The 27,102-nt window shown below is 33.6% G+C and overlaps 3 protein-coding genes and 2 non-coding genes across 8 annotated transcripts; 2 read left to right on the top strand and 3 right to left on the bottom strand.

The window, feature by feature from the left end:
- Positions 1-3,699: 3,699 nt before the first annotated feature.
- LOC132622875 (uncharacterized) lies at positions 3,700-4,736 on the bottom strand. Its single transcript, XM_060337544.1, has one exon. It carries the CDS (start codon positions 4,459-4,461, stop codon positions 3,811-3,813), a length of 651 nt encoding a protein of 216 aa, XP_060193527.1. The 5' UTR covers positions 4,462-4,736; the 3' UTR covers positions 3,700-3,810.
- A 3,587-nt stretch (positions 4,737-8,323) lies between these two features.
- On the bottom strand, positions 8,324-12,070 carry LOC132623982 (serine/threonine-protein phosphatase 7 long form homolog). 2 transcript variants are annotated; one of them, XM_060338796.1, is made up of 7 exons: positions 11,809-12,070; positions 10,312-11,105; positions 10,055-10,219; positions 9,534-9,971; positions 8,839-9,453; positions 8,683-8,751; positions 8,324-8,514 (listed from the first exon to the last, which is right to left on the bottom strand). In XM_060338796.1, exons 2-7 carry the CDS (start codon positions 11,101-11,103, stop codon positions 8,410-8,412), a joined length of 2,184 nt encoding a protein of 727 aa, XP_060194779.1. In that variant the 5' UTR covers positions 11,104-11,105; positions 11,809-12,070; the 3' UTR covers positions 8,324-8,409. The 2 variants fall into 2 exon arrangements, with proteins under 2 accessions (XP_060194779.1, XP_060194780.1); XM_060338797.1 differs by lacking the exon at positions 11,809-12,070 and having other exon boundaries at positions 10,312-10,699; positions 10,785-10,903.
- A 4,579-nt stretch (positions 12,071-16,649) lies between these two features.
- Positions 16,650-16,745, top strand: LOC132625371 (small nucleolar RNA snoR1). Its single transcript, XR_009576806.1, has one exon. It is a non-coding gene; the product is annotated as a small nucleolar RNA snoR1 (small nucleolar RNA).
- A 91-nt stretch (positions 16,746-16,836) lies between these two features.
- On the top strand, positions 16,837-16,977 carry LOC132625375 (small nucleolar RNA snoR77). Its single transcript, XR_009576807.1, has one exon. It is a non-coding gene; the product is annotated as a small nucleolar RNA snoR77 (small nucleolar RNA).
- Positions 16,978-19,270: 2,293 nt separating this feature from the next.
- On the bottom strand, positions 19,271-25,535 carry LOC132625202 (cinnamoyl-CoA reductase-like SNL6). 3 transcript variants are annotated; one of them, XM_060340032.1, is made up of 5 exons: positions 25,137-25,531; positions 24,288-24,469; positions 21,348-21,533; positions 19,682-19,835; positions 19,271-19,595 (listed from the first exon to the last, which is right to left on the bottom strand). In XM_060340032.1, the coding sequence occupies exons 1-5, from the start codon at positions 25,453-25,455 to the stop codon at positions 19,300-19,302; spliced, it is 1,137 nt and encodes a 378-aa protein (XP_060196015.1). In that variant the 5' UTR covers positions 25,456-25,531; the 3' UTR covers positions 19,271-19,299. The 3 variants fall into 3 exon arrangements, with proteins under 3 accessions (XP_060196015.1, XP_060196016.1, XP_060196017.1); XM_060340033.1 differs by having other exon boundaries at positions 25,191-25,526; XM_060340034.1 differs by having other exon boundaries at positions 19,320-19,609; positions 25,137-25,535.
- Positions 25,536-27,102: the final 1,567 nt, after the last annotated feature.

The following is a 27,102-nucleotide window of genomic DNA, read 5'->3' as shown; positions in this document are numbered from 1 at the left end:
CTATTTGAGATGTTAGAATTAATTTAATTTCAATAGGAGTAATATAATAGGTTTCAGAGTTGGAACTTTAGGTGTTAATTATGTTGTCGGGTTGTAATAATTTTCATCATCCCAAAACTAAGGCAAAATTTTTAATATTTTATTATATTTAAATTTAAATAATAAAATATATTGTAGATATATAAACTTATTCGGTTCGGTTTGGTATTTTTTCGGTTTATTTTTAAAACCTACCTAATTATTCGATACGGTTATAAATTTATATAAAAACCGTTGGTTTAATTAAAATAAACCTAAAAATTAATTCGGTACAGTACGATTCGGTCGGTTAAATCGGTTTTTTGAAAATCATTGACACCCCTACTAATAATTATTGCCAAAGAGTGACTGGAGTTATAAGGCTATGAAAGCCCACAAAAATGATACTGCCTCCATTTTTAAATAAGTAGTGTTTTAAATTTTTTATTTTATTTCAAAATAAGTGGTGTTTTAAAATTTCAAGAAGATATTGATCTTATTCTTTCAAAGTTATCCTTATTTATATAAAAAATAAGGAATCATTAAGTAGCTTTTTTTTTTTCTAAGCGTTTGATCAGGGATAAGTTAGTAAAAACTAGGGGTGGCAAAACTAGCGCAAAATTATTTGACCCGCCCAACCCGCCTAAGCTTTAATGAGTTTGGGCTAAGTGATTGAACATGGACTGATTTGGGCTAAGCCTAAGTTGACCTATCACTAATCATCAGCCAAAACTGGCCCATCAAATGAGCCAAAATTGACCCAATAATTGTCAAAACATGATTATCTAAATTAATTTTTTGTAATTATTTTTATTTTGTAAAATGTTTGTTTTTTTTATTTTAAATTGTTTCCTTAGTTTAAAGTTTTTACTAGCAATTTTTTATTTTTAAGTGTTTAATTTTTTTTTCTGAGGGGTCTATGCTTTCCGTTTTAGTTCAACCTATTTTCGACCACCTATATCCAATACACGTTTGCGACTCCTAGTTATGTACAAGACAACCATAAAATTATATAAATAAGGGAAAGGCGTAAAAGAGAGGAATTTGACAAAATCATTATTCATTACGTTAATTGACATATAATTTTCTTTTGATTTACTTTTCAGGATAATTTTGAATATACTTTATGTACTAAAATAACTTATGAGAAAATATTTACACTAAATATCTTTATTATTTTGAGTAAAAGCATATGTTTGAGTTTTTTTTTATATTCAAAAAGTATTTAGAATTTATTTTCAAAACGGTGCTTATTTAGAAAAGCATGAGTGAGAGAATATTTTTAAAGAATACAGATATTTTTAATTTCTTAAACTGTTAAAAAGGTAAATTAAGTTGGGTGGGTTGGGTTATGACCTTTCATTTAGTTCATCTTGATCCATCTCATCTTAGCTCAAAAAAGCTTTGGACAGGGTTAAGCTTTGGCTCATCTATAAGTTCAGCATATCTTGACCAGTCCAATTTTAGCTCAAATGACTCATTTGCCACTCTCAGTAAAAACACACCACTTATTATGAAATCGAGGGAGTACTTACTCGTAATACCATTATAATTTATAGCACTTCAGGTTGTAGCTTTTGATTGGATATCACCCGAGTTTCCACTAAACAAACCATCTTTAGACCAAAAGTCTCGACTTGTATGACATACTTGGAAATGAACACAAGTCATTTTTTTTATATCTGAGAGGATTTGGTTAAAGAAAGTGAATTGTACAGGGGTGCATTTGCAGCAATTAATGGACATAGATTGCATAGTGGAGCACTTGTCTTACTGAATTCTATTAAGTTACAAACATGTTTGAAGAATTCTGTTATTTCCAATGTTATTATATTCCTTATTGAACCTTTTGTTCCAGAACTAAAATAGCTGTTGCAATATACTTATATTATTTCCATTTCAAATTAGCTACATTATTTTTCAAATGATTTTTTTTTCCACAATTGTTTACAAGGGAGCAAGATGACATTTACTATTTCGAATTATACCACACTTAATTATTGGATTGTCCCCTCTATGACAGAAGTAAATATCGTTGGACTACAAGGGGGAGTTCTTCTTCTTCTTCTTGCTGTAGTCATTAAATTTGTCAAAACGAAGATATAACTATCTCAAGAAGAATTTAATAAACATGAAAACACAAAGAAAAGAACAATGATCTGGAAAAGGGGAAAAAAAAAAAGAAAAAAAAAACTTAAATTCCTTGGTTGCTGGTATTCTCTTGTCCCTCCTTGCTGAAAAAAACAACTTTAGCACTAATTATATAAGAGGACCACACGTCCCCAATCCTATTATGACTCATTAATTTGTTATTATATTGATTGATGTGGTTGGAGCAATTCGTAGCCAGTAGATTCACAATTTTTAGTTGTATTGATTGCGAACTCTGCAGAAATAATATTAATTTGCTAAAGTTCGACGGACATTTTTTATTTCAATCTCTGAATGTTATCTCAAGTGAAGTGTATTTAGAATAGTTTTCTGCATATTAGAGCATTGTCTATTCTGCAATATTGGGTAACGACATATATGTAATGTTTCGTGCCTTTCTATTTTATTGAAGTTATTACTCCTTATTTATCTTTGACAAGGTCTTGCTAGGCTGGAATTTTCAGTCATGAAATATTTGTGGTTGCTTATTAAATACCGAGTGATTAGCGGGTGTTTGACTAAGTTTAGAAGCTGGTCAAACTGAAACATAAATACTTTTCGGCTGATTTACGCGTTTGTCGAATACGAAAGTGCTTATAAGCATTTATAACTTAGGACTTTCCAGCTTATAATCACTTTTAACTAACCCAAACATACTCTTAATATATGTGGAAAAGGAGGTCCACAGGCCCTTTCTTCCCTTAATATATGTTTACCACATTTTAATGTTCTTCATTCTTCACCAACAAACGAAATTTGCTTTTTATTATATATATATATATATATATACACACACACTTAAAAATATCTCTTAATGTATTGTGCCCAAAAACATAATCATGCTGTGCAACTATTCCATCCCCCACCCTTCGCCTAATCAATTCATATCAAATTTGTTAATTAAGTTGATGGTAATAAGCATTTGAAATGAAACTGGGGAATCATTAAGCAAATATGAAGTGCTTTCTGAAAAGAAAAAAAAAGGTAGGAGGAAAAGTGACAAAAACATTGATGGAGTAAAAAAGAGAGGGTGTTAAACCATAAGAAAGAGAAGGCTTTACTTCATTTGAAAACAAAAACAGGTTCTCTTAACTATAAAAAGGCAAAATACATAGTATGATTTAAGTAGATAGCTTTAATTTATAGCCAATCTTTTCTAATATAATGATAAGTTTATTAAATGAAGGCTAAAGATAGCTTGGATTCATTTCTTACTCAAATGCAGCCCCCCTTTATTTGGACTTTACCGATCCTCTATATATTCAAGAACAAGGTAACAAAATCAGCACTGTGATAAAGAAAAAAAAACATAACTAGTACTAGCAATAAACTGTACAATTCACTATCACAAGAAACAAATAGTTGGTTTTTTACAGTTTTAAACCCAAAATATTCTAATCTAATGAAGTGATTTTTTTTTTCTCACTATTCAGGATTCTCCCTTATATAGTACTCTTTCAAATGCATCTCTTGGGAAAAAGCTGAAGCAAAACAATACTGTTGACATAAAAAATACAGTAAAATTTCAAGTTCGAGCTCGGGAAATGAAGTTCTATTCAATATTCAATATAAAGCACTATTACCAACTTTTTAATGCACAAATTTCAAACACCGGATGCTTGAACATTTTTTCAAAAAAAGTTACCCACAATTAAAATTTTGACTACCTTGGGAAGGGATTCCAGTGAAAGAAACTCTGCCAAAGCCCAAATGACCAACTTGTTCATACAACTCTAGCCAAAATTCTTCTGCATCAAAACTAGCACTGATTACATTGTTGTCTTTTAGCACTTCTTCTCCAATTAATTCAATTCCCAATTTTGTCCTTTCTTTTTCTTTTTCTTCATCTTCAACTTTAACTGATCTTGTTGAAATTCTTCCATCTGTACTGTCCAGTTCATACGTCACACAGTCACGGTAACTGTAACTTTTCTCCATTTCTTCCTTCTTCTTCATCTTCTTTTTCTGTTTTTCCAACTTTTTTTTACTACTTAATTTCTTTTTACCTTTAACCAAATATTTTCTTCCCATCATATACGGAATCTTGAGAAATGTAAGTGCTAAAATGTCTATTACAGCACAAGGACAACAACATAATGCCACGCAATCTGCTACCACTCCACCTGTACATGACTTGCAGGATTTTCCGGTGCACTCTATGGGGTCACCGTCGTCGTCATCGTCAACTGCTGCCACGTGGCGGTGGTTCTTCACGGCGGTTATTGTGGCGGTTCTTGAAGGGGTACTTTTATTACGTGCAACAACTACTGGAGATGCTGGGTATCCATCCATGCCTTTTTCTTGATGATCAACAATGACTTAAAATATATATGTATACAAAAATAAAAACTTTGTAGAAATGTAGTCATACACACACATATATGTTTTTTTTATGTATGACAGAATAGTATGTATAAAGAAATTGAAATGAGTGAACGGAGGATCAGTTTAGGGAATTTGGTATGGTGTGATTTTGGGAGCGTCTTTGACTCTTTAAAGGTTCTAAAAAATAGTGCTCCCTCGTCTCCATCTATTATATAGAGTACTTCTGCCAACTAGGAATACACTCACAATTGACACCATTTTATTTTTACTCAAGTTTTATAGGAGTATATAATTACTCTAAGGACTTTTTTTAACACAATTACCTCATTTCGCTGGCATAGTAAATAACTTGTCTTTTTTTCAAGATTACAAATCTCATACTTTAAAAAGGATTACTTGATGGGACTAGTACTGTTTAGTCCCCCATTCCCGTCGCACTTCCGTCCCGGTCCCCCTATCCCGATAAGTCCGTCCCCCTTCTCGTCCCATCCCATCCCGTTTGAACAACCTTACTATATCTAGTGATCTAGAAAGCGGATTGAGAACCATGAGATCCTAAGTTCGAAATCAAGCGAAACAGAAACATTAAATGTTTTCTTTCCATTTGTCCAAGTTTTAGTGGTTTACCCGATATCAGTGTTAGTGGAAGGTAGTGAAAACCCCCGCAAGTGGACGATTAAAATCCTTAAATAAACAATGGATATAAGTTAAACTATTTCGTTTTATACCACTTCAGCAACTTTTAAAAAAATACTAATATATTCACAATTTAGGTTTGACGCAATCTTTGCGTTCTTTTCAACAATTATTTTACTGGTCTCTTCCATCGTCACTAATATCTTTATATAAGTCAAATTAATATTCTAATTGTAATCTTCATGTCCAGTTAAATAACATATCATGAAATGAACCTGAAGGCATATTTGATAAGTTTATTACGTATATTAGCCATTCAATACATTATACTTATATTCTTGTGATTCCAGAGGGTAGATAGAGGTATCTAGAACGGACAAGGTAGAAAAAAGATTTCCCAAAAAAGAAATACAGGGGTAAAACTCCTGCTCACTTTAACCGCCTGAGAATTCAGTGGATAGCCCATATTTTCTATGGAGCGTGGTGAAAAATTCATCGCATAATTGCATATTTAACCACTTGAGGCAAAATTTCACCCACCGCCTTTTTTCCTTTACCCTTCTATGACATTTTTTTTTTCTAGTTTCAAGAGTGGAATGAGGAGTAAACAAATGGAATATCTGAAAGTTAGCTGAAGAATTGGCCTTAAAAGAAGTTACTACAAATTAAATTAATTGAAAGTAATTGAGATTTGGTTGTTTTTGGAGCAACTATCTTCGTGGGGATGAAAAAAAGTTGCTACAAAAATGAAAGCAGAGCTTAGAAAGGGAATGTAAGAGATGTGACATAGACAAAGACCCTTCGAGCAGTATCCAAGTTGGTGAAACTTCTTCTTTCCCACTGGAATTGTCGTAAATTCCATGCCCCATTTTCAGAGCCCGTAGCTTAAAGGGTATAAAAATACACGGTTTTTACCAAAAGGGAACGTTAAAAATTTATTATACCAAAACGGGTATATCGTGGGCTGATCCGCGATATACCCCAATTTTTTTTTTTTTTTAAATTATCAGAAAACGGAAAAGAAAAAAAAAATATTTACAAGTATAACGTGGACGGATCCACGTTATACAATATAAATTGTATAACGTGGATCAGTCCACGTTATACAATTAAAACTTGTATAACGTGGACTGATCCACGTTATACAATTTATATTGTATAACGTGGACTGATCCACGTTATACAATTTATATTGTATAACGTGGATCCGTCCACGTTATACTTGTAAATATTTTTTTTTCCGTTTACCAAATAACGTTGTCTAGATTTAAATCATATTCGGTTATGTTATCAATAAAAAAAATTTATTGATTTTTTAAATTTTTAAAGCATGATTAACTCAAATAAATATTTTAACACATGCAAATAATTAAATGTGTTATATATGCGAACAGAAATAAAAAATTAAATATAAGTTAAATAAACGTCACACATTAACTAAATGGTAAATGTTAAATTACATACTAACTATTAAACTGCACAAGACATGTTATATATTCTTGAAAGAGTACATAAAGAAACAACAATTGTGCAAGTTAAGAAAAAACATAAAAACCAACAAGCAACAACAACTACTGATTTCTATCGGGACAGCGATTCTTGTTATGACCTGTTTGCTTGCACGTACTACATTTTCTAGCCATGCGAGCAGGAGCTATATCCATTTCATTCCTCCTTCTAGTTGTACTCCGCGCTCCTGAAGTTCGCTCGTATTCAGTGTTTGCAATTAAACTGAAGGGAGAAGGTGGCCAATATGCCTCATCACCCAACGGTGAAAATTTTTCACTGTACGTTTGCTTATAAAACATGCAACTGTAGTACTTGCTAACATAGGTCTTTGGTTGAATTCCGCGAATATCACAAAATTTAATTGCATGTGAACATGGCATATGATAGTTTCTCCACTTTCCACACGAACATTTTTTCCCTTCGGCAGAGACTTTATGTATATTTCCGCCCTTACCTTCGTGTGCAAATGTTAGAATCTCAAAGACCCCTTCAGTTGCATTGTATTGTTGCATGTCAGTATGCTTTAGGGACCTCTCCCAGTATTCATCAAACTTCTTTTCAACAGCGCGCGGCCAAAATTTTTTATCCGCAATCAACAAATCAGCAAGGGTGCTTCTCTCAACAAACCGATCAACAAGATTTTTAAACGTATAACAGACCATGGCAGTAACTGGCAATCCACGAGCTTTCTTCAATAAACCGTTATAAGATTCGGAGACATTCGTTGTCATAGCCCCCCACCTATGACCGTTGTCCTTATGCAATGTCCATTTTTCCTCCGGAAGAGCTTTTAACCACAAATACGCTAGAGATGACATTGTTTTGATTTGTTTCATCCTCATTTTATACTTCTTCTTCTGGTGCTCTGTAGCCGCCAACCACATTAGCTTCTCAAGGTCAGTATTGAGGAACTTTTTATTGAAGTTGCTTTTCAAATGCCGAACGCAAAACCTATGGTGTGTGGATGGTGGTTGTAACCAATCATGTGTTTGGACACATTGCAAGATTCCTTGATGACGGTCAGAAATAAGTCCAATTCCTTGTCTCTCATGAACAATATGTCTCCACAACAACACAAGGAACCACGTCCAGGACTCAAAGCTCTCACGTGCAACAATAGCATATGCAAGTGGAAAAATGTTATTGTTTGCATCAATTCCAACAGCAATTAGCAGTTTCATCTCATACTTACCGTACAGATGAGTACCGTCTATTGAGATGACAGGCCTGCAACTTTTGAATCCATCGATGCTTGGTTTATAAGCCCAGAACAGAAACTTGAAGATGTGTTCACCTTGCATTGTAGTTGATTGGTGCTCCCACTCAACAACGGTCCCCGGATTGAAATATTTTAAGGCAGCCATGTATCGGGGCAATGTGTTGAAAGAGGTTTCAAAATCACCAAATACCATTTCAATAGCTTTCTTACGCCCCTTTTGTGCTTTTCTATAACTAGGAGTAAAAAAATGCAATCCTTTTATTTTTTGCTGAACAGACTTAATACTGATGTATGGATCGACCATAATATATGGTATCAACGTAGTAGCAATTAGGTGACTGTTCAAATTGGAATGATCCTTTCTGTAATCATCCGTCAAACAACTGTGGTGGAGATCCGCTTTGCCTGCCTTCCACATACCACTTGAAATTTCTCTAAAACGGATCATCCACTCACACCCCAACATATGACGCTTGCAAAAATAGACAGAAATTGGCAAATAAAAATAGTAATTTTTCCCAACTTGAAGTTACCCACTATATAATAAAAATTTAATTTTTACAGTGTCCCTTTTTCCCCCCCGTGCCACACCGAGTTTGACGACGTTCTCGTTTTGATCTACGTTGGTGATCGTCCTCTTGTATCACACCTGTATCCTGTAAATGCCATAAAAAACATTGATTGTCTACGTAAAATCGGACAGCATCTCCCCTGTAACAAGGAGTTCCTCCAATACCATATACCAACACAAACAACCAAAGCAACCAAGACAAAACACCACATAACAACCACAAGTCTCAAAAAAATTTGAATTAAAAGCTAACCTGTGGCTCTAAAGTCTGTACATCCGGCACAAGAATGTGTGAGGATCCAACATCAAATTCCATGGGAGACTATGCAAAATAAATAATATTTTTTACGATTAAAGTAGCCATTACTTTAAACAAGATACAAGCTATTTGAGTGGTTAGAATACTCACATCGGTAAAACTCAGTCTCCTCCCAATTGAAGAGCTCTGTCCAGTGAATGCAGGTAAAGGCCCCTCAGTCATCCCATAAGAGCTGCTTGTCTGACCACTAAACTGTTGGGCCATAACTGCCAGGCTAATAGGCCCAGACGATGCGAATGCCTGAAAAGGCCCCTCACTTCTGATTACTGCTGGTGATTGAACCTCGGGAGCTAACGTCGATGAGCTGGACATAAAATCTATTATTGGGTGATATGCATCATCATCTGTATGCATCGTTGAGCTGGGCATATCTTGATCAAAACGAACCTCTTCCTCATCAACCAACTGGTGATCCACGGGAGTTCGACCCCGTCTGTTACCTGATTGGCGTCCTCTACCACGCGCCGCAGGTCTTGGTACATTAGGACGTTGATGACGAGGCACTTGCATAGTAGGCGGCTCAACATACTCTGCCGGTGGTGTATAATATGGAGCGAAACTCAACATCGTCCCCAGAGAGGCAGCAGCCATGGACTCTGTATTAATGTGGCTAAACATCTCTGCTATTTCCTTCACTTCATTAGACTTGGTTGGATCTTGGATAGTCTGCTGAGCCAACCTGTATGATTCTTGATGTCCTAAAGCCTAAAAAAAAATCGATATTTGATAGTGGTCTAAGACACATATAAAGACATCAAACATCTAATGGAATGTAATGTACGTACCAGTGCCTCATGCCTGCCTTCCATGTGTTGGTATCCTCTATCCACTTTATGCGCAGGATTTCCTATGAAAGTGCGCGAGTGACGTCGATACCAACAAAAATACTCTGATAGTGACTGTGGATCTTGAGTTTCATACTCGGCCTGAATTAAACTATCTCGACGATTTCCCCACAAAAAGTCTGTTTCTGTAAAATATTCTTGATCCTCCACTTTTATAGCATACCGCTTGTCACGTTTGTAATGAAAAGGATCAATCTCTGCACATGGACCCGGAATATGTTGCTTCCTACCAAACTGTCTGAGAACGCGGTTTACCATGTGCCACTCTCGATAGATCCCACAAATAAGGGGAACTTTCGCCATCCAAATATCTCGGCCACGCAGACACCACTCAGGGAGTCTGTTGATGATGGCCTCTGAATAAGGCTGCCACACAAACTACGATAGAAAGAACATAAATTACACATAAGCATAACTATTCTATCAAAACGCCATTAACAACCATAATTATGATAAAATACCTGGCCATCTATTAGGTTGTCCAATACATCCCTACATATGGGTAAAACATCGCGTGCCTCATTTTCGTGGGATTTACGATGAGTCCACCTTCGTGCAAGAGCCGTGTGTGGCGGAAGAGCCCTGCATGGTGGCTGCATCGGTATAATGCGCTCCCAAGCCCAAACCTATATTAAAAAATAAAAATAAATACATAAAAACCTTATAACTATTAAATAGGACAACCAAATAAAATTATATAATTTTAAAGGTCACGTACCTGCAATAAGGAAATGAATCCACACACATCCTTCGCTTTCCTCAACGAAGCACGGCATAAACAAGTATACAAATATGACAATGCAGCCGCTCCCCAAGCTTGTTCATTCATTGCTCTAAGGTCACGCATGTCAAGCAAATAATCTAAATTCAGTAAGTCACCGGACTTATCCGGAAATATCGTGCCGCCACAAAGCCATAGCAAGTACAACCTAACCCGCTGTTGCACATCAATTTCTGGGGTCTGATCTGTAATATCATCTAAGCCTCTAATATATTCAATTAATTTATGTACTTCTAACCTACTAACACCATTAAAACAATCCAGACCGGGTGCCCAACCAGTAAGCTCATGGATCAATTGTTGCCACCCACCAATATCGATATATCTAGCATTAAGATTATTCAAGGGATAACCATCAACAACCAAGCCAAACATGACCTCGATATCTTGTAATGTGATGGTCGCCTCACCTGTACGCAGATGAAAGGTGTGCGTCTCAGGACGCCATCTCTCTATAAGTGCAGTGATGACTGCCCAATCATATGATACACATCCTACCTCTATTACTCCCCTAAATCCACACAGGCCAATGTAGTCAAGGATGCGAGGATGAAAAGGATGACGCCTCACATGCTTCCAAAATTCAGTATCCGCGCGGCGAGGAAACAGGCATCCAGTCGGTCCTCTCAAGGAACCATCCCACACAGCCTCTGAACGATGCTTCTCCTGGAGTGTTAACACATCGTACACTTCTGGCCCCGGATGTACGCATACCCGTGGAAACTCCATACCTTATACAAAAAAAAAAATAGGAAATCCAGATCAAGTTATTTGGAGTAACTCACTATTAAAAAAATATATTGTATAACAATCCATAACAAAATATATTGTATAAAAATCCATAACAAAATATATTGAAGAAATTACAGGTTCTGCGGTCATAAATTACTATGGTAATGCATAAATACATCAAACAAAGCAACATTCACAAAAAGAGAGGAAAAAATTCGATTCTTTGACACATTTCACAATTCTTTTTTCCTGTACCGAAAATGTCATCATCGGTCTATTATTGGCAATATCCAGTTCCACAATGTTTCAACTTGTAAAATGTGGATTGATCCACGTTATACACTATATTTTGTATAACGTGGATCAGTCCACGTTTTACAAACATCCACAACACTAACAAAAATAACAGCAACATAACAATTCCTAACAAAATATATTATTTAGTTATTCAGATCTTTTATATAAGAATTCACAAAAATAACAGTAACATAACAACAAATTTCTTCAAAAGTGCTACTAAACAAATAGAACCTTTTATATAATAATGCTTCTAACAATCATATTTTAAGTTCAAATTAAAATAACACAAAATAACAGAAACGTATTAAATAACACAAATAAAAAATAACAATTAAGATATATAAGAAAAACAGATCTATATCTATTATAAATATACAATATTATATGAGTTAGAAAAAATACCTCAATTTAAATAGCAATAATAGATGAATACGCTGGAGATGCTACTTCAAAAATTAGATTGTTTTGCAGGGTTTAAAAAAAATAGAGGAGAAGGAAAAGTAGAAGAAAATAGAGCTTCTGTAATTAATGGAGGAGAATTGAAGATTTTAGCAAGGGAATGAAGAAGACAACGAAGGGAATGAAGAAGCGGCGGAAGATTTTAGGGGGATGGGAACGAAGGTAAATAAATTAGGGCAAAAGGATCAGTCCAAATATACAAAATAAATTGTATAACGTGGACTGATCCACGTTATACAAAATAAATTGTATAACGTGGATCAGTCCACGTTATACAATTAAAACTTGTATAACGTGGACTGATCCACGTTATACAATTTATTTTGTATAACGTGGATCAGTCCACGTTATACTTGTAATTTTTTATTTTTTTTTCGTTTTCGTTTTCTGATAATTTAAAAAAAAAAAAATTGGGGTATATCGTGGATCAGCCCACGATATACCCGTTTTGGTATAATAAATTTTTAACGTTCCCTTTTGGTAAAAACCGTGTATTTTTATACCCTTTAGGCTCCGGACTCCCCATTTTCATGTCTTCCATCCAACATATATAATTTTTTCTTCCCCGGCCCTTTGCCAGAACTTTGATCTTCTGCATTGAATTGTCAGTGGACAATACTATACTACTAGTACCATCATTGCCCCATCCCATCCCTTGTTTGTCGAATGATATTTTCGTTTCTCAACTATTTACTAAATACTCGTTGCTTTTAACATAGAGTATTTTTGTCCACAAATTTTAGGTGAAATTGTAAAAAATAAACATTTAGCATTTATTAAGGATGTGCATAATTTGATAAAAAACGAATTCCGGAATCGAAAAGAAAATTTTGGTATTTTGAATTAATTTTTATTGGTATCGTTATTCGATATGATATTTATTTTTAAAGACGAAATGCCAAATACCAGTGGTGGGGGAAGACTACCGACTACGTGTTCGGCCTAACCCAATAGCTCTGTTTCAAACTCTGGAACCTAGTAGCTTTGTGTCAAGCTCAGGAACCTAGTAACTTTGTTTCAAACTCTGAAAACCAATAATTTTGATTCAAACTCTGGACCTAGTAAATTTATTTCAAAAATTCATTGAATATGCACATATTATTAACTTAAAACTCAGTAACTCTAAAAATTAGAATCCAACTCATAAGCATAAAATCTTGGATCCTCCTCTACACAAGACACACATATATTTTAAATAATGATAATTTAATTGATAAAAATAAAAAATAAAAAATGCAAGCTAATTAGTTATTGGCAAATTATACACAGTCCTTCCAAAAATATACGTGGGAGAAGGTCATGCTGATAATAAACCGTGTTGTCTTTATGTTGATTATTATACATAGCTCAAGTAGGAAAGTGAACATTTTGCTACTAATATCTATTTTACAACTCCCTCTCCATGTGCTTAACTGTTAACACAGTAGTAATTTTTAATCTAGGAGTAGAATCTCTCTCTCTCTCTCTCATATTCTATATCGTGCATAGGTTAGGCATTGAGTAAAATGATTCTTCTCTATTACTACAAAATAACTAATCAAATTTATATTTTTGTATAGTGGGTGCCTTAATTAGCAGGAGTAATTAGGTCATGAGGCTCACCTAATGATAGTAAATTAAATACTAGTATGATCACGAGGTGAGATCTGTCCATAGACATAAATAAAACTCAAGAATTCTACTCCCAATGTGAAGTGTAGAGTTTCCACATGTGATGTTTCCCAGATTCGAATACTTTTTTATTCTTCATATCCCTACTATTCAGATACGTATCAACATGGATCCTAAAGTCCATAACTTTTTTTTACTGAAGTCTAAGATCATATAGCAATATTCTTCGGTGGACGTAAATAGCATTAGAGATGATTTTTCTTTTACTTGTCCAAGTTTTGGTAGATAAAGTTAATTACCCAGTATCTGTACTGGTGGGAGATAGCACAATTCCTAAAACTAATCGAGGCTCGTGCAAGCTGGCTGCAGTGTCGGAGATAGAATTTTCGTGACTAAGGGGATTCAAAATATAGAGAAGAAAGCATACGAAGAAACCACAAGATTGATCAACATCTAGTACACATATATATACACATAAAAATAATTTTAACTTTGTATAAACATTGTAATTATTCATAATTAATCCTGCAGTTTGAAAATGCTAATGTTATTCAATGTTAATTTAATGGAACAGACTGGGGCAAATTAAATAGAAGAGAGAGAGAGACGAAAGTTTAATTTTGCAAGTCCAATTAAGTACTATATTTGACTGCCAGAAAGATAAAACGAATATTGACGAAATGAGGATTATTAAAGTTACTACGAGCTTTAGATTAACTTTCACGTGAACTTGCATTTTTAACTGCAAAGAAGTTATACACTCAACAAATATAGTATTAGAAACAAATTCAAGGGTTAACTTATTTTCATTGTTTTCAAAAGTTAGTGTGCTAAAGATAGAAATTTATTTTCCAAGCATAGAATTGAAGAGATTAAAGTAGACTGTTTACTTTTTTGTCTTTTGATTATGTAATTATTCGTTTGCTTATGTAAAAGTAGATGGGCTTTTATGAACGGCCAGGTGCTTGCCAAAGAAGAAAAAATTTAAAAAAACACACACAAAAAGGCTACAAGTCAAGAGGATAATAAGTTCATGGATCGCACGATAGTTGTTAGCAAATACTTAATATATAGTTTCAAAACAATCTTTTCTAATGAAAAAATGTATGGTCATTTGTGGATATATAATGGCCAACTTATATAAAACGAGCAAATAAAACAGCTATCACGCCCTACGAACCCCAAGAATTTCCTTTAGTTTCATTAGTAATCAAATTTCACCGGGGTTAGAATTTAATTTTTTTTTTAGAAAGAATAAAGAACACAATGTAGTCTAGCGTAAATGATCATTAGATCCCTGTTAGTAATAATTTAAATAAAGTCATTTCTTTCAGCAAAAAACACATATTACTTTCATAAATACTTTATTACTTTATATCAAATCAAAACAATTAAACCTTGGCAGTTATATCCTTAAATTAAACCTTAGCAGTCCTATCCTAAACTTTTTTGTTCTATTAAACTTTTTTGTTCTTCATATCACTACTCATGTCCAATATTCATTTTGCACATTGTTCTCTCTTACTTCTCCAGTATTCATTTTGCACTCTCCTTAAATTCATTAATTAAGTGTTTATTTTGCTGAGTTACTCATATTTACTATACTCTGGATATCTAAAATTGACTGATAGCACTCCAATATGTTTGAGAAACTATTTGTTAACGATTTCTCTTTTGATTTAATAAAAATGAACAAATAAAAGAAGAAGAAAAAAATTAGTATCGCGAACAAATAAAAGGAACGAATGGAGTACTATATTTGTTAGTGAGGTAAATATACTTTCTCCAGTTGCTATGTTTTCTGTTTTTCTCATTTCGCATTGGTGATTAATTGTCGTTGTTTTCACAGTGCATTTTTACAACTCGAAGGGAATTTGGATTTATCTTCCTCCCACCAGCATCTGATAAAAAAATTCCATATTGATGAAGATCACAAACACATGAATACAGAAACCATGGCCCATGCATAAGAAAAGTAAAAAATGAAAAAGAAAACAAACACACAAACAGAAATTTAATTAGAAATTTTTTAAGATCATTAATGTGGTGGAAACAATCAAAATATATCAAGAAGGGCAATGCTAGAAAAATTAGTAAATTCTTATTGGTACCCACAAATATAACAGGTTACGTAGCATCCAATGAAGACTCCAAAATGGCTAAGTGGCATAAGCAAAAGAAGCCACAGTACTAGTGTGATAAATTTTGTTTAATTTGGTACCAATTCTTCTTTAGATCTTTGAGAAAAAAAGTTTAGATCCGATCAAAAGTTTCTAAAAATATATGCTATGGTAGTTTATGGAACTTTGTTCCAAATGGCATTGAAGTTTGAACAAATATTTGTTTCCCCTTTTCTAAATCTTGACTACAGCTAAGCACCTTTCGCAACTATAATATACTGCAGAGTTTGAAAAAATATTTGAAGGTGCTGGAGCGTCGCCTCATGTAACAAGTTAACGTTGCTGTGCTCACTTCTGAATATATCAGCACTTACCAATACTTTAACTCTTTCGTGAATTAATCAAAGCTGAAATTATAAACTAATGTCTACCATAACGTTGATACCATTTGCCAAAAAAGTCACAATTCAAATAAGCACGGTCACAAGTTCAAATCTGGTCCTTCTATACCTCCTTATTTTTTTTTTCTTTTTTTTTTTCCCACCCATTTAGGAGGATTTATAGTGTTTCCACACTTCCCCTCCAGTGTGACTCGAACCCAGGACCTATCGGTCGTAGGTGGAGGTGCTTAACCACTGACTCTCTAAATTCGAACACAGAGGAGTAATGCCTACAATTGGAATTTGCGTGAAACAATAACTTTTAATTTGGGCTGTAAACTGATTTCGGGGCTGGGCTATGCAGCCGAATGTTAGGCCTGCCACTGAAATTATCAACTTTTAAGTTGCTGGACCAGCTTAATTTGTCGTTACCAGCTGGGCCTTACTTTGGGTTGAGCTAAGCCTATGCGAATGAACCGGGCTTAGAGTAGCCTTTTGGGCTGCCATAACCATCAGGGCCCATCAGGAAAGTGAAAACCCTAATTCAGCCGTATAAGTATTCACTCCATCTTCTTCTCTCAATGTAAACTTCTGCATCTTTCATTCTTAAACACTTCAGCAATTGAGTTGCTACTTAATTATCTTTTCTTTCGTTTGTTTGTTTGTGCTGTGGAGCTATGATGATGGTGCTTTTTATTTCTGACACCTCTTGTATGAGAAGAGCCTTAAAAAAGCTCTTCGCTGAGCAAATTAAGCAACTATCTGAGCCCTTTCTAAACCCACTTTTATTTTGTGCGTCTTCTTATTTTGTTTTCATTTTTACTTTCTTCTGTGTAAATTTGTGTATCGAGTGGAAATTCAGGCAGCCCCCTTTTCTTCCTAGAAAATAGGAGATGGGAAGGGAGGTGTTAATCTGCTCGTAAATTAAATTGCTTTTGCTCTTCAGATTTGCTGAGATTGTAACAAATCTCTGAAGCTGGTCTAGTAAGCTTTAGTACATTTCTTTTTCTCTTAATTTTACATTATATCTCAAGTCTTCAGTGTCTTTAGACACTTTAGGATTGATTGGTTGAAAATCAGGATATTCTAGAATAATAATTAGATCCAATCAAGGTATCCTTGAATTATAAGCCTATTGGATAAACAACCCCACCCTTTAAATATGATTAAGTTATGCCAAGTTTTTGGTACGAAAATCATGTTGGTTTAAGCTAATTCTTATGAACAAACATGGATAAATGCAGTTTCAAAATTTATTTCGGGATAACTCACTTAATACCTTGAATCAAACATCCCTTTTTTCCCTAATTTGTTGGAATGACACGAATTAAATTTAAAGTTTACCAATGTTTTTTTTCTTGTTTTATGTTTCAAGGTTCAAAAGTTTTTGTAATTTCATATCCAGCTTAATACAGTCACATAAAATAATTTGGAGGAGGAAATTGTAGCAAAAAATGATAAAATTTTTATGGAATCTCTTTGGAAATTAGTGAAAGTAGAATAGTATTGCATTTGCTTTTTTCATTTAATTCTAAAATCGCATTTATTATGGATCTCTAATATTATTGTAAAATCTGAACACATAAAAAGGAGTATATAATTAGAAAAATCTATCCCAAACCGTCTATATATTCAAGGCGAGAGAACATCAAAGGTTTTTTGTCCAATGCCCTCAATCTTGCTTCGTTACAATGTTAATCCTACTACTCCGTACGTCCCACTTTACTTGTATTTGGAATACTTATTAAGGAGCTAAAAATATATGTAAAGCTTACCAATTACCCTTAATTATTGTCAATTACAATGACTGAAATCAATTAAAACTTATAAAAAAAATGTGCAACCGACTAAATAAGTAACGGGTTTTAACAATTCACATATTTCTCATTAAAAGTTTGTTTTGGAGTCAAAATTTTATATTAAGCCAAGTTTGTCAAACATAATTCCAAAGTATTGGAAAATAGAATTGAAAATTTTGACTTATTAATATTAAGGTAAAATAGGAAAAAGTGATATATTATCTCTTGATTTTTTAAAGTGAACAAGTAAAATTAGACAATTATTTTAAATATAGTGGACAAGTAAAATTGAAAAAACTATAGAGAGCAGTTAAGTCCAAAATTTCATTTATTATGGACCTCCATGTTGTTGTAGACTCTGAACTTATAAAAAGTTGTACAAAAGAATTATTTACCGCGAACCGTTAAAAGACCAAGGGCGAGAAAACATCAAAGGTCTGTCACCCAATGCCACCACTCATACGAGTCCGTGACTTTTATAGGATAAAAATAAAAAAGTTGAATCAAACTAACACAAAAAATATATATATATGTAGGTTTCACGCATTAATTTAGTGCGTGAAAGGACCAAACTGTAAAAATAAGAGTTTGACCTTTCACTACTAAATACAATAGGATAAAGAGTAGCAGCTTGCAGTGCCAAATTTTTCACATGTTTGGGACTAATTTTTTAAGTTTTAATTTTAACTTTTTTTTTTTTGGTGTGTGTGTAGCGCTTCATACTTTAAATATGTCGTGATCATTTTGTTACTTGTGTAGTTATTAGTACTGAAACTTTATCTCAACTCGTCTATTTTTTTGGCCTGGTAGTTAATTTGAAAATTAAAAAGTAAGAACTTCGAATGATAATACAGTTTATAGGTTATATGATATTTCAAAGTTTTGAAAACCACCCGAAATGTTAATTCAAAGTTTTTTTTTTTTCATTTCATGCAAAAATTAAATAAGTCATTATCTTCTTATTTGATAATATTAGGGCTTAAGATGAGATTTATTCATTTCTTTATAATAGTTCTTCATAAATTAAAAGTTACTACTTTTTAACATTTGAAATATTATTTTCCAAATCCTAAATGGTAAGCTTTTGAGTAAAATTAGTCTATTTAATATTAAGATTAATTAAATATAATTAGGTTATGACGCGTGCAGCAATGGTTGACGAATAGGCTAGAGGAAATTATTTCCAGTATTGCCAAATTTAGCAACTTGTACATAGTAACTATGCAATGGCAAAAAACTCTTTGGTCAAATAACGAATTGACCTCTTATTGGATAACTATGCTACAAAGTACATGATCTCGTGGATAAGATATTGTGTACAAATGTTTAAGTTGATAAGTGTCCAACTAGAGGAAATCATTACTGCGCCACTTGTGTAAAAAGAGTCCTTTTACTCATTAAGGCTTTGAACATTTAGAAGTAATTTCCTTAGTTTGTGCAATCTAATTTGGATTATCCATCATCTTAAATTTGCTCCTCGTCCAAAAATTCGATAGAGGCATAAAATAAGTTTATTGACGAAAGCTAGAACTCGCTATTACATCTATGTATTGTAGACGTTAAGCGGCAAAGCTTTGCATTTGACAATTTGGTACAGTTTGAGAAATTAGTTCTGGAGTTTGACCTCATCGTTCTAATGTCTATTCCTGTGTCTCTGGCTAATTTTTCAAGTTCCTCTTCTCTCCTAATCACTTGATCAAAGCTAATATATCTGCCGTAAGCTGTGTTTTTCATCTCTTCAAACACCAACACATGTGCTACTGCTAATCTATTAACATCTACTGTCGCCAAGAGTCCATTTCTAAACATTTCTTGAGCTCCTGAAAATTACAGACTAAGGTATTATTAGCTCAGAGTCCAAAAATATTATTTGCTTCATTTAGGTAATAAGAGAATTGCAAATTACCTTTAAGATAGGCAATGGTAGAAGTTGGATTTCTGCTGAGGAATTCAGGACCAGTTACTAGACCAGGACATATAGTAACCAGTTTGAATCCACCCTCCCTTGCGACATCCCACGCTATTCGTTCTGCCTTTAGCTTACCCAATGCGTACCATAGCTGCCAATTTTGTTCAAGAACAACGTTATTTAAACTCCAAAGAAGCTTTTAGTGGGTTATTGCATTCTTTTATTAGTAAAAAAGATGGATTTCATTAAAAGAATAGCACTAAGTTAGTGCTGATTGTGTGCAGTAAAAAAGAGAGAAAAGTCTCTTTTAGTCTTGCAACTTGCAAGGAGCTGATAAGGTCTATTAAGCTTTTAATGGGTTATTACTTGTTAGTTAGTGGACGAGTAGTTGCTTTAGTTGTTATCTGGACGATTCTAAGTTCAATGGACTAACCATATAGAAAAAATTCGCCTATAAAGCAATTGTAGATAACTTTTCATACATAATAATTTACTTAAAAAGCAATTATAGCACACTCTTTACAATAAGTATTGATCTCTAAAGTCGTAGCTTGTTATAATCATTTAACTACTCTAATAATAAAAAACTGTTATAAACTGCTTGTACATATTGTCCGTTTTGGCGCACCTCACGGCTTTAAAACGCGTATACGAAGGAGGAGGGCCACCAGGCACCATAGCTCACTTGTATAAACTGTCCGCTTTGGGAACTTCTGGCCCCGCACGGTTTTCAAACGCGTATACAAGTAAAGGCTTCAGGCCCAGCTTATAAGCACGCACACAATTCCGTGTGCGAGCGATGTTGGAACTTCAAGTTCACAACACACCCCCTCATCGCGAGCATCGTGCTGATAACGTGTTATAAACTGCTTGTACATATTGTCCGCTTTGGCGCACCTCACGGTGAGTGAGACGCGTATACGAAGGAGGAGGGCCACCAGGCACCATAGCTCACTTGTATAAACTGTCCGCTTTGGGAACTTCTGGCCCCGCACGGTTTTCAAACGCGTATACAAGTAAAGGCTTCAGGCCCAGCTTATAAGCACGCACACAATTCCGTGTGCGAGCGATATGGGAACTTCAAGTTCACAACAAAAACTTATATTTTGTGCATTTTTTTGGCCCTTTACAGGACAAGGGCTTATTGTGCTCCTTAGTACGGGTCACAAATTATTCCGCAGTGGGCTGCTACAATTTTTTATTTTTCAAATCATTTGGTATTTGTAGTGCACCAATTCAATGAGTTTGTGTTAAGTTGGCCTACTAATAGAAGACATTGTGCTCCCTGTTTAAAGGTCTTCAAGGCTCAAATTAAAATATCGTGGAGGAATACCAACCATATCATGACCAGTTGACCGCACCCTTCATTGATCTTGAGCCCGTTTGGATTGGCTTATAAGTTGCTTATAAGCTGTTTTCAGCTTTTTTGAGTGTTTGGCTGGCCAGTTTAAAGTCATTTTGTGCTTAAAATAAGCTCAAAAAAATAATTGGGCCCATTTGACTTAGCTTATCTAAAGCAGCTGAAAACAGCTTATAAGCATAAGCCCATCCAAACAGGCTCCTTGTCCTATTATTTAAGCATGTAGATATTTAAGTCTTACTATGTTGGATAGAAATGTGCAATGGGTGGTGGAAGAACACCATATAATAAATAATTTTATACCTTCTTGTTTATGCAGAAAGACTCATCACTCCAGGAATCATGATCAATTGTCCTTGAAGAGTTAATATCTTGCCATACACAGGCTAGAAGTGAGGATGTGAGCACGCAATTTCTGACCGAAGGTGTTATTGCACATGCCTGAGTCACATTCTTGCTTACCATCACTTCTACTTCAGCCATTGATTTCTACATAAAGGAGTAACAATCAAGAGTCAAAACTTTATTGGCCTCCAAAATTAAAAAAAAGGGCCACATGAGTAAGTGACAGAAAGTTAGGCAAATGCGAAACTAACACAGATGATGAGCCGTCCGATATAGCTATGACTAGGACATCTAAATCTGGTACATATCATTTTGGTGTTTGTGTAAACTTTTAGCTAAAATATCTTTGAACAGAAACGACATGGCAAATTGGCAAGTGCAATTTGTATTGCCAAACAAAAAGCACCAATAATCTTTTTTTTGCGCGGATTCCCTTCATTTGGGGCCGTCTTTAATTTTTGACCTTCAAATTGATGGTTTTAAGTTTTGCCCCTTAAATTGGTGGTCTTAAGACAAAATTTTGCAAATCTGTCCATGACAGAATTTGGGCATTAAGGCAAATTTGCAAAAGCAAAAAGCAAAAATTAAAGACCACCAATTTGAAGGGCAAACCTGCAAGTTGCCCCCAATAATTAATGAGATTTTTAAATTGTATAATTAATAGGGAAAATGACATAATAATACCATCTAAGACACTATATTATAAAACATAAGAATATTTTTCCTTATTTACAAAACATAATAACTTAATTACAAATCATACCAGATCTGAAAATTTAAAAGCCCACCCTTACCTTGACCTTTACCCAACAGCCACCCTTCCCTTGTCCCTTTCCCAGCCGCCACCCTTCCCTTCCCCTTCTCCCCCTTCTACTCTAACCTCTGCTTCAGATCTAAGAATTATATCAAGTGCCTATGTCCAGCTATGTTAGAACCTCGACAAAGATAATCGCAAGATGAAGAAAATATAGTTTTTAGCTAGTATTCAAATATCGAAAGTGGCAGCAATAGAGTTTTCCAAAGAAGAATGTTTTAATTAGTACTAATAGATGCTCTTTTTCCGATTCATTGATTGAATCCTCAACACCTATTATCTTCTTGACCCGTTTCATTCAATTACTCAAAAAATTGATATTCTTTAACACCGAAAGTTCTTTCCTTTTCTGTTGATATATAAATTTCTAAACAGACTAAAACGCCTCATAGCAAATATTGGACTTTAACATAAGCACTTTCAATACTATAAGGATTCCTTGTAAACTGACTTGATTATGCGGACCTTCAACCTGACAATGTGTGCAAAGTCCATAAAAGGAGATTATGAGAACTAAAATCAGAAGGTCAACTTTCTCTCCGTGCATTTAACAATAAGAAAATTTGTATTAAATTAGTCTTAATATTGTATAAAAATTGTAAACAATATTGTTGTAGTTGTATTAAATTTCAACCGAATTTCAAAACGAGATTCAAAATTGTATGAATATTGTAGGAAAATTGTATAAAATGTTGTTATAGTTGAATTAAATTTCCAAAAACCTAACATGAACTCTATACAAATTTTTATACAATTATATACGTATTTCACACTGTTTTTATACCGTTTTCATACATGAAAAATGTGAGAATTCTAAACCTTAAGCGAGATATACATATTTCATACAGTTTTCATACACAAACTTTTGAGTGAAATTTTTAAGCCTTGAACGAGATATACACATTTCATACAGTTTTCATACACAAAATCTTGAGCGAAAATTTTAAGCCTTGAGCGAAATTCTTCGTACATGTTTTGTAAAAAATCTATCATTATATTTTGTAAATTAAAAAATATCGTCATATTTTATACATATATCATATTTTTATATATATATATATATATATATATATATATATATATGTCATTCTCCCTAATTAATAGGGACGTTGGTCCATCTTTGATCAAACGTATTGGGTGTAGAAATGGGCCACATATGAGATTACGACATTTATTCTAGAAAAGAAATATCGGTTCATCGAAAATGCCTAGGGGCTTGGTGCAGCATAAAGCTTTCTACATCATCTATAAAGACGCAATCAGGCTCTGTCAATAATAATAACTGGAATAATATCATGAAAAAGTAGGTGTCGATTCAAACTGAATAAAGGTTTCTTTTCTTCAAAAACTGAAGTAGTTATTCGGTACGTACTTTCGAATTACTTATATGTCTGATGTGAAAAACATCACCTTTTTGTTGTTTTGATCATAGAATCTGGGAAAAATTTCAGAAATTTATAAGTTGGTTACTTACATTGTAAAAGAATAATCCAAAATTTACAGTATAAAAAATAGCTCAAAACATACAAATATATACAGATATATACAGATATTTATATCAACATATAAGAAGGGAGAGAGAGAGAGGGGGAGAGAGATAGAGAAGGAGAGAGAGAGAAATTTGAATCTTTTTTTAAGTATTAAAAAAATAAGTCAATTTTAATAGCATTGTTGCCTCAATTAACATACACTGTAATTTTTTCTAGAATCTACTCTCTTAGTATTTAAGTAAACCTAATTTGATTGGAGAGTGTAAAAAAAAATGGAACTTGTAATACTGTACTATTAAATACTCCTATCATGAGGGTTAAAATGAAAAAAAAAAGTCAAATTGTTTTCAAATTTAAAAAGAAATCACTTCTTTTGTAAAGAGACAAATGAAAGTAAGATCATATAAATTGAAACGAAGGGCATTTTTGCTAATGGAGGAAAGAAATTGTATCATGCCCTGAAATTTAGCTTTGGACTTCTCTAATAAACTGTACAAAACTCTTCAACTCAATTTTGATTGTTACTAGTAATAATTAATCATTAGAAATGCGTTTCCCTATATTTCCGGTGTCATAAACGGTAAGAACACTCACTGAATAACCAGATAGGCCAGCAGGATCCACAAAGGCAGCAGTGTGGAAGACGCCACGACAACCGTTGAATGCTTGCGATAGGCTTTCAACATCGTTTAGACTAGCCATTATTGCCACTACAGTGTTCATTGACTGTCTCATTTCTCCAGAAATTTCCATCTCTCTTAGCTTTTCCAGATCCTCTGCACTTAATGACAACATATTAGGAATTATATCCCACCCAAACAATTTGCTCCAACTGGATTTCAAATATGATAGCATTCCAAAACACGAAATCAAACAACGTCTACATATATTGCTAAAAAACAATTAAAAATAAACTATTATATCTCGCACGCTTTCTTAATTCGTGTTCACTTTCACTAAAACAAAAAAAAAAAGTCAAATCAGTTGAAAATTGGAAATTAAAAAGGAAAATCATTTTCAGATGCATCTTATAAAGATATAAAGGATCATTAACAAGCGATTGATGAAAGAAGCACACCGGATTCCAATTGCCGCTATTCTCCGGAAATCAGAAAGTTACTTTATAGTAGTTTTTTTTTTTTTTTTTTTGGGATAATAAACACACGAATTATAACTTTTTCTCGAGTATTACACCCGCAACCATCAGTTATTTCTTTTTCTATCTGAATTTGAACTATCAATTATTCTTTTATTCTATCTGAACTATCACAGTCTATATAATAAAATAAACCTAATATAGTTCAGATGGAAAAACGAAACATCGGATAATTGATTTAATCAGCTTCGAAATATGTTTTGATACATAGATAATGATAAGGAAAAAAGTGAAAATTCAAGTGTGTTTTTGAGAATTAACTTTTTTTTTTTTTTTTAATCTTTTACCCGATACCAATGGCATAAGGAGGATACGAAGTTGGAGAAGAATTGAAGTGGCACCTTGTTTTTCAACAATCACTCTAACAGAGTAACCACGGAGTAAGAGTTGATTGACGATAGCGATACCGAGGAAGGATACGCCACTGGTGACACACACCTTCTTCTCTTCAAGCTCACGGTTGTTTTGAACTGCGGGACGCAATTGCCCTTGGTTGAGGAATTCATCGCTGATCTTTGTCCGGTGGACAGCTGCGTTAGATAGCAGCATCCGGCGAAATTCCTCGATCTCAATCCTCTTGTTCTCATCAGGGCACCCAATTCCCATTGTTGTTCTTAAGCTACTCAAGAGCTGATTCCACCTCTTATATTCTTCTCTTGAGGTGAATGAATGCAAACTTTAAAAATTTATGAATTCTTACCCCCTATGAAGTTAATACTTAATGGAGTAATATTCTTTCCATTTTAATCTACGTGGCACTATTTGATTTAGCAAAAAATTTATGATAAAAATGAAGATTTTTTAAATAAGTTTTAGACGTTTGTATGCTGTAAATTTTTTTATTAATAATAAAGGAGAATTTTAAAATTAAATTATTTTTAATTATAGAAATGTGATTTTTTTATTTAGATAGGTTAAAATGAAAAATTTGTCACATGAATTAAGATAGAGAGAGTAATAATAATTATAATTATTATTAAATATTTAGTAAATATATGCATGTATTAGTTAAAGCTATTAGATCCCCCGTAAATCTTTAGCTAACACACGCGTGTATAAACTATTGTAGGACCACTCCACTTGGCGGCTCTTTTATTTTTATCTCTTGGCTGTATGCGTAAAGCACCTTATTAATTTACAATGTTCGGCATAACCATTTTTTAAAGTTTAAGCAAAAAAATGGCTAACATAAAAATAAACTAGTAATTGTTTACTCTCTCCAATAGAACTCGACCGTAGAAGTTAGAACTTTCAAGTGTGAACTAATGCTCGAAAGTTAAATTGCAATTATGGAGCAATTTTTTTTTTTTAAGAACTCTTTTTTTCTTTGCTACAGTGACAAATATTTTGAGTAGTTTGCTCTACAACACTACTTACTTAAGTAGCACTTCTTTTTTTATATAAGACAAATTAAAACTTCTTGAATTCCAAATAAAACAAAATGGTGTCTCATAAACTTGAGCAAGAAAAAATACCCGTCAACGTCATACAACTCAATAAACGTACAACTCAACAAACTCTGAACAAGATATTGAGTACAAAGCTCCATCAAAAAAACACGAGGAAATAAGATCTTGGCCTCTTACAATTTGAATAGAAGAAAATGTCTTTTCCAGATCTCTTATATATTTTTTTCATATCTTTTATGTGTAAAAAATGAAGATCTCCTGTAAAAAAAAAATTGTGAAGGGCCAAAATCCATTTCTCCCAAAGAACACCTTCCTTCAACTTATAAATAAAATTTTCTCTTTTTTTTTTTTCAAGAACTCTCCAATATTTTTCTGCACACCACAAGGTTAGAATGACTTCTATTTATAGGTGAAGAAATTCATCCTTGATATGAATTGAATTAGCGGGATAATAATGTAAGTAGATAATGGAAGAATTATGACTTAAAAGTTACATAAGTTACGAGAAGAATGTGGGTGAGTAATGAGTTAGAGGTTACTGGTGAGATAATAGACGCCACTTCCACTAACTAAAATGAGTGATTGAGGCAAATTATGTTACTCACGAGAACTGCAGCAAAATGCAACACAATGAGACACTTTAATATGATTTTTTGATATTAAAATGCTCACAAGAACTAACATTACTCTTATGTCAAATTTCAACCTAATATAAAATAAGATTCAACATAACTTAAGTAAATATAATTCAAAAGATAAGGAAAACATAATAAATTTAAAACCTCATTCAACCCGAAATTCTACTTTAACGACATCACTCACTAGATGTCAAGTTTGTTAACGA

Source organism: Lycium barbarum, chromosome 12 (genome assembly GCF_019175385.1).
Source record: "Lycium barbarum isolate Lr01 chromosome 12, ASM1917538v2, whole genome shotgun sequence".
Taxonomy (NCBI): Eukaryota; Viridiplantae; Streptophyta; class Magnoliopsida; order Solanales; family Solanaceae; genus Lycium; species Lycium barbarum.
The sequence above is the reverse complement of the archived record's forward strand: the minus strand, read 5'-3'. Positions and strand labels throughout refer to the sequence as shown.

Bases quoted from the DNA above. Each gene is read 5' to 3' on its own strand.
- LOC132622875 (XM_060337544.1), bottom strand. From the start codon at position 4,461: ATGGATGGATACCCAGCATCTCCAGTAGTTGTTGCACGTAATAAAAGT.
- LOC132623982 (XM_060338796.1), bottom strand. From the start codon at position 11,103: ATGGAGTTTCCACGGGTATGCGTACATCCGGGGCCAGAAGTGTACGAT. The intron at 9,454-9,533 runs GTACGTACATTA...ATTTTTTTTTAG, and splicing joins AAGGCAGGCATGAGGCACTG to GCTTTAGGACATCAAGAATC. The intron at 8,752-8,838 runs GTGAGTATTCTA...TATTTTGCATAG, and splicing joins GGAGACTGAGTTTTACCGAT to TCTCCCATGGAATTTGATGT.
- LOC132625202 (XM_060340032.1), bottom strand. From the start codon at position 25,455: ATGGGAATTGGGTGCCCTGATGAGAACAAGAGGATTGAGATCGAGGAA. The intron at 21,534-24,287 runs GTGAGTGTTCTT...TCCTTTATGTAG, and splicing joins CTGGCCTATCTGGTTATTCA to AAATCAATGGCTGAAGTAGA. The intron at 19,596-19,681 runs GTAATTTGCAAT...TGTAATTTTCAG, and splicing joins TACCATTGCCTATCTTAAAG to GAGCTCAAGAAATGTTTAGA.